We start from the raw sequence: 6,235 nt of genomic DNA, 5'->3' as shown, positions 1-6,235 counted from the left end.
ACTGGACAACACTGTCATTTGTTTCTTCTACTGCAAACTCTGGTGTTGCTCTCCCTTTGTGATTAATTTCTCTCTGTTTTGAGTCTCTGAGCACTGGCAGCCGTGCAGACTCTTGCAGGTGTACGTTGGCAAAGGTGAGCAGGTTCTCAGCAGAAGTTCAGAGCTGTCAAGCCATGCAGGAAACCTTTCCATGATTCTCTTTGTTGTGACATGGTTTTCTTACAGATTCCTTTCCCAATAGCATCCTTATCAAATGTAATGACTCTACGGCATTCAATCCTAGGAGTGAGTCTGTTGGTGCTATTATTACACCCTGGTTTGTGGGTTTGGGGTTGTTTTTTTTGGCTACATTTGACATTGCACACTGAGGATGCCTGCCATATCCTTGTTTATCTCACTGGTCCATAGTCCACCCAGGACCCAGCCTGAGCAATTTAATATTAACTGCAGGCGTACTATGGTCCTAACTTTCATTAAGACATGGGACTGTTACGTTTCACTTGGTGGTCCCTCCTTCCAAAGGCTGCTGAACAGGTGACAGACTTGTTGATTTGCTTGAAAAGAGTAAATTCCTAGCCTTGACAGTTTGCCCCACAGCCTCTTCAAAGCTTTAGAAACCAGCAGGCAAAAGAACCTGGGAGTGGATTTCGCTCTCAAAACCAAACACGATTCCTCTGATGCCTTCACTTGGCATCCTGGCTTCTGTATTGCTTATGTTTGGGGTTGGCAGCTTCTTTCTGAAACCAAGAGATGATGTAAAACTTCTGGCACTGTTCTGGGAGGGGTCTGGGTTCATGGCCCCCCGTGTTAGTCCTGCTGGGGGGCAGGGAAGTGGCGATGCTGGTGGGAGACCTGATGGAGGACCCTCTGCAGGGGTGACACAGACTGAGGCTGTCCCAGCTGGCTGAGACCTTGGGCTGCTCCACGGTGACCTTCTGCCCCAGGGATCAGGCTGGCTCTGGCTATTCCACCTTGGTGCCTAAATCTAGGTATGAGGAGTTTCGTTTCAGATGTACGAGTTTGGAAATGGGAACTTAGTTTTTTAAAGGTAGTACAGCTAATACACACCAATTTGATTGGGGATGTTGGCTGTGTTAGCATACTCAGCATCCCTCCTCCCTCTGGAGTGGCAAGGCTGCTCCCGTGGGCACTGCACACAGAGAAAATAGATTTTGGGGTGAGATGAGTTCCCAGTGAAATTGTTCATCAGACTATATGGGAATATCAGAGGGCAGATTTGATCATGACAAAACGGGAAGGTTTGCTGATCTGAGTTTACTCTGCTGTTACTCTGGCAGCATTTCCCCTCCCTCAGGTGCTCCCCTCGCCATAATTCCACAACGAAGCCCCACGGCTGTCGCTGGGGTGGCATTTCCTCCTGCAGATGACCCCTGTATGTGAACACCAGAATGCAACCCCCTGCCTAGGCTAGATGTGTGGTGCACAAGATGAGGTTTAGCGCCTTTCTTCTGTCAGAGGAAGATAAAAGTCTCATGCTGCTCTGTTTTCTGTGAATTCATAGCAGTGTCTGGCTTCCTGGAAAGTCAATCTACAAACAGGCAGTGTGGGGAAATACAGTTGAGGAGACCTTCGGAGGGTACCGTGCAGAGTGTTTGGTGGCTGCTGGGTGAAATAGATCATCAACGGAATGGGGTTGTCTGCTCCAGCTGGAAGGGGATGCTGGCTTCAGCTCCTCTTTCTGCTCACCGGTGCCCGCAATAGCTGCCACCTAACGCGTGAGCCTGCGTGGTGTTTCCACTGTGTAGAAACCCATCATCCAGCCTTGGTTTGTGTTTCCTGCCCAGGAGCACCAGGGTGGGTGCAGCCCCAGGAAACCCCTCGACCTGTTCTGCTCGGAGGGATGACCTGGGTCCATGGATGCTGGAGCAGGTTGGGCTCTGGGACAACCCCATCCAGGCTGCAGCGTGATGGTTTGATTCTTTAAGGGCCTCATCCTGCCACGTACTGGATGCCGAGCAGAGGCTGGTTGGGAAATAACGTGATATGGTAGAAGCCACACGGTGAGGAGCCTTTTGCCGGTGGTGGGGCTGGGAGAGCAGGTGACTCATCTGCCCCAGCCTCGTTCCTGTGGCGGTTTGAGACCTAAAATGTGAGGGTGAAGGAAGGCAGGGCAAGGAGGGGCACCCACAGGCAGAAACTCAGTCTCCCCGGGAGCCGGTGAGTCAGCTGGGCATCAGCTTCTCTTTGCTGAGCGAACTTGCAGAGCGAGGGAAACCCTTTGTGTGCTTCTTCAGCTCTCACACCTGGTCTGGGACCCGCTGAGGGTCTGTCACCCGCTGTGTGGGTGCTGTCAGGTCTCTGACGTGGAGCAGACCCTCAGCGGGTACAACCATCCTCCGTCCAGCCCCGCTCTCCCCCCGCTCGCTGGGTTTGTGCTGTGGCACAGGGGCAGCCTCATAATTCAGGGCAAAACCAAGTTGGGTCGTGGCTGTGCTCATCTCCAGTGCCTGGTGCCACCTCCGAAAAGCTCCACCTGCCCCAAAAGCACTCAGAGTGCGTTGATAAGTGATTTGGGCTTTACAGGAGGAAAGGGATTTCCCCTGCCCAGCCCTCTCCATTCCTCTGTTCCTCCTCATTCCGGTATTACCGGTTTTGCAGGTTTTCTGCAAATGGCCCTGCTGTCCTTGTGCAGGCCCTTGGCTTGCCCTGGCCCAGGGAGAAGTCACCCGCAGTGGGGATGGGAGGGGACAGGGGCTCGGATATAGGTTTCTCCCAAAAGCGGGATGAACTGAACGTGCTTAGTTGCGTTTCGTGGGAAAATCGGGCCAGGGTCAGAGTAAGATGAGCAGCATCTTCTCTGACTCTGCAGGGTTTCTAGTGCAAGGCTGGAGAAGTGGAACCTGGGCTTTGAGGAGTCTCTGCCTTGTTCTTGAGGGGGGAGGCTGTGGGGCCGATCTTTTTTCAGTGGTGCCCAGGGACAGGACAAGAGGGAACTGGGCATAAACTTGAATATAAGAAGTTCCACCTACACATGAGGAGGAACTTCTTTGCTGTGAGGGTGGCAGAGCCCTGGCAGAGGCTGCCCAGGGAGGTGATGGAGTCTCCTTCTCTGGAGACATTCAAACCCACCTGGACACATTCCTGTGGGACCTGCTCTGGGTGGCCCTGCTCTGGCAGGGGGTTGGACTGGATGATCTCCAGAGGTCCCTTCCAGCCCCATGCCATTCTGTGATTCTGATTCTGTGGGAGACTGACACCGTGTCACCCCGGGGGTGCAGACTGTGTCTCTGATGGCCGTGACTTCTTCAGGCGGTTCAGGCAGGGGCCACTGAGCCGGTGCTCACTGTGTGGCTTCTCTTGCAGGCTCCCAGGAGATTCACATCGACGAGAAAACCCTCAGCCCTCACCTCAGCCTGTCGGAAGACAAGAAAACCCTGACCTTTAGCCCCAAGAAAGCAAAGGTGGACTTGGACTGCCCCCAGCGCTTCGACCACTGGCCCAACGCTTTGGCCACCACCGCTTTCCACTCGGGGGTCTGTGCCTGGAAGGTCAGGGTGGAGAAGAGCTGCGCCTACAAGCTGGGGGTCTGCTACAGCTCCCTGCCACGCAAGGGCTCGGGCACTGAAGCCCGGCTGGGCTTCAACGCCGCCTCCTGGGTCTTCTCCCGCTACGACAAGGAGTTCCGGTTCCTGCACGGCGGGCAGCCGCGGGCGGTGGAGCTGCTGCGAGCCCCAGCCCAGATCGGGGTGCTGGTGGACTTTGGGGCAGGGGAGGTGCTCTTCTACGACCCTGATTCCTGCACCATCCTCTTCTCCCACCGGGAGACCTTCGCGGAGCCCCTCTACCCTGTCTTCGCTGTGGCGCACGAGAGCATCTCGCTGGGCCAGTGAGCCAGGCGTGACACACGCGCTGGGGGTGAATACAGGGCTGTAAACAGAGTGACTGCACCTATGTACACTGTGCACGGGGGAAAGGAGCCCGGAAGGGGCCAGTGGCTCCTGTACTGTGGCGTTCAGACACGACCTGCCTTCAAACCCTGTCTGTTCTTCACGGGTTTTATGGCAGCTTCCTCTCCCCCCAGCGCCGGGGTGAGGGCTCAGGGTGACACCCGGCTCCACCGGCTGCTTTTGGGTGAACATTTGAATTCCTCTCCCACCAAGGGACTCTGGGTCAGGGAGGGGAGCCCTAGGAGAAGGGGGAAGGGTTTGACACTGAAAGAGGGGAGATGGAGCTGAGATGTGGGGAAGGAATTTTTCACTCTGAGGGTGGTGAGAGCCTGGCCCAGGTTGCCCAGAGAAGCTGTGGCTGCCCCATCCCTGGAGGGGTTCAAGGCCAGGTTGGAGGGGGCTTGGAGCAACGTGGTCTGGTGGGAGGTGTCCCTGCCCAGGTTGAAACTCAATCTTTAAGGTCCTTTCCAACTCTAACGACTCTATGATTCAAAGGGCAGCTTTCCAGCCTGGTGGTGGGCTTTAGAGCACAGGAGAAATATTAAAAGATGTGTTTGGAGGAGCCACATGGAAGGGGACATCACTGGGACGCAGCTGGAGACACACTTTTGGGAGGAGCCCCCCCCTGCCAGGGAAGGGACACTGAGGGGGGCTGTCACCTGTGGGGGACCCACAACAGGACAGGAGCACCCCTGGGGGGCTGTGGCCCCTGGAGGAGAAATAAACCTCAGTGGAGCTGCTCCTCACCACCAAAGAGGGTGTAACGTGGTGGAGACACAGGGAGCTGATGTGAGGGAGGGGCCAAGGAGAGGTGTCGGACTGAATTTGAGCCACAGAGAAGGGCAGGAAAGGTCTTTCCGTAACTGTTTAAAATGCCTCTTTATTTCTCAATACTCAAATCAGTAATGCAAAGTTTATATTAATTGGCCATACATTAAATTAAGTGGAATTCCCCAACTCCAGACTCTTCCAGGAGAGCTGCAACTGCCCCCCCTCCCCACCACTGTGGGGAAGGGGGGGGTGCTGCCCATCCCACCCCCAGAACGAGCCTTCTGGAGCCCAGCTTGACCCAGTCCCCCACTCTGCTGGGGGAAGACACCACCGCTGACCCTCTCCCGTGGTGTTTTTAGAGCGATGAAGTACAGCAGCAGCAACGCTGAGCGTGTCAAATACACTTTTATTGTCCGGACACCCCTCCTGCTCCGCGGGGAACTGCTCCCTGTGCTCCAAAGCGCTCGCTTCTGTTCCCTGCCCAACCGGCAGCACGGAATCCCATGCCAGGACTGCTTCACCGCTCAGGTCCTCCTCCCGAACGCAGCTACCCCTTCTCGATGAGGGTCAGGAGGTGGCCAAGCGTGGGCAGGATGTCCTTGGGGGGCACCTCCGGCTCCGTGCCCTGCCCGGTGGCCTGCAGCAGAAACCCGTGCATGCCCACGGCTCGGGCCGCCCTGTAATCCCGGGTGTAGTCGTCCCCGACGTGAGCCGCCAGCTCCGGGGGGACCCCGCTGAGACACAGGGCCTTCTCGAAGATCCTCTTGTCCGGCTTGGCGAAGCCCGCCGCCTCGGAGGTGAGGACGAATTCGAAGTGGTGCCGCAGGTTGCACCGGGAGAGGATTTTTTCCAGCCGGTTGTCGAAGTTGGAGATGACCCCCATGCGGAAGCCGCGCTGGCAGCACCGGCTCAGGGTCTCGTCGGCTCCCGGCAGCACCTCCCAGTTACCGGCGCTGCAGTAGTCGTGGTAGAGGTTCTCTGCCATCAGCGTGAGGACTCCATCTTCCTGTACCCCCGAGAGCCTGAAGGTCTGTTTGACCACGTCAACCCACCACTGTTGGGAGCTGAGCCCCCAGCCCTGGCCGTAGTTGGGGAAGCGCCGGCTCTGGGCTCCGTACGCCTCCCGGAATGACCGAGTGAGGATCTCCGGCTGCACCCGCACCCCGTGTGCCCGGGCCTCGGCGGCGTAGCTCTCCCCCACCGGCCGCCGCAGCCGCAGCAGCGTGTCCTTCACGTCCCACGTCAGTAAGCGCAGCCGGAGCATGGCCCCGTGCAGGGCGAGGGGGAGCCTGGAGCACAGGGCGTGGGGAACTGAGGGGAGTCAGTGCCCAGCGTGGCTCAGGGGAGGGGTCACCCCCTGGTGAGGGTGGCCCCCTCTGTGGCGGGGCTCAGGCCCCCTCTGGGGTCTGTGCTGAGATGTGGGGGGGGAGGGAAGGCCCAGCTCCGAGGCCCTGGGGGTGAAGTCTCCCAGGCTGGGGCAGCTGCACCCCCTCCACCCCCTCCGTGAGGGCTACTGGGGGGCAGAGGGGGCTGTACCCACCGCCAATGGGGTGGGG

At 57.7% G+C, this 6,235-nt stretch overlaps 2 protein-coding genes across 2 annotated transcripts in view; one reads left to right on the top strand and one right to left on the bottom strand.

Moving 5' to 3' along the window:
- Window positions 1–3,899, top strand: part of BSPRY (B-box and SPRY domain containing) — a 14,886-nt gene extending 10,987 nt beyond the window's left edge. Inside the window, exon 5 of the mRNA XM_014952328.1 lies at window positions 3,325–3,899. Within this exon, the coding sequence (XP_014807814.1) occupies window positions 3,325–3,851 (527 nt within the window). The 3' untranslated portion in view covers window positions 3,852–3,899. The remainder of the gene's footprint in view (window positions 1–3,324) is intronic.
- Window positions 3,900–5,205: 1,306 nt separating this feature from the next.
- On the bottom strand, window positions 5,206–6,229 carry HDHD3 (haloacid dehalogenase like hydrolase domain containing 3). The gene has a single exon (XM_014952405.1). It carries the CDS (start codon window positions 5,941–5,943, stop codon window positions 5,227–5,229), a length of 717 nt encoding a protein of 238 aa, XP_014807891.1. The 5' UTR covers window positions 5,944–6,229; the 3' UTR covers window positions 5,206–5,226.
- Window positions 6,230–6,235: the final 6 nt, after the last annotated feature.

Source organism: Calidris pugnax, unplaced genomic scaffold (assembly GCF_001431845.1).
Source record: "Calidris pugnax isolate Ruff unplaced genomic scaffold, ASM143184v1 scaffold135, whole genome shotgun sequence".
Lineage (NCBI taxonomy): Eukaryota > Metazoa > Chordata > Aves > Charadriiformes > Scolopacidae > Calidris > Calidris pugnax.
The sequence above is the reverse complement of the archived record's forward strand: the minus strand, read 5'-3'. Positions and strand labels throughout refer to the sequence as shown.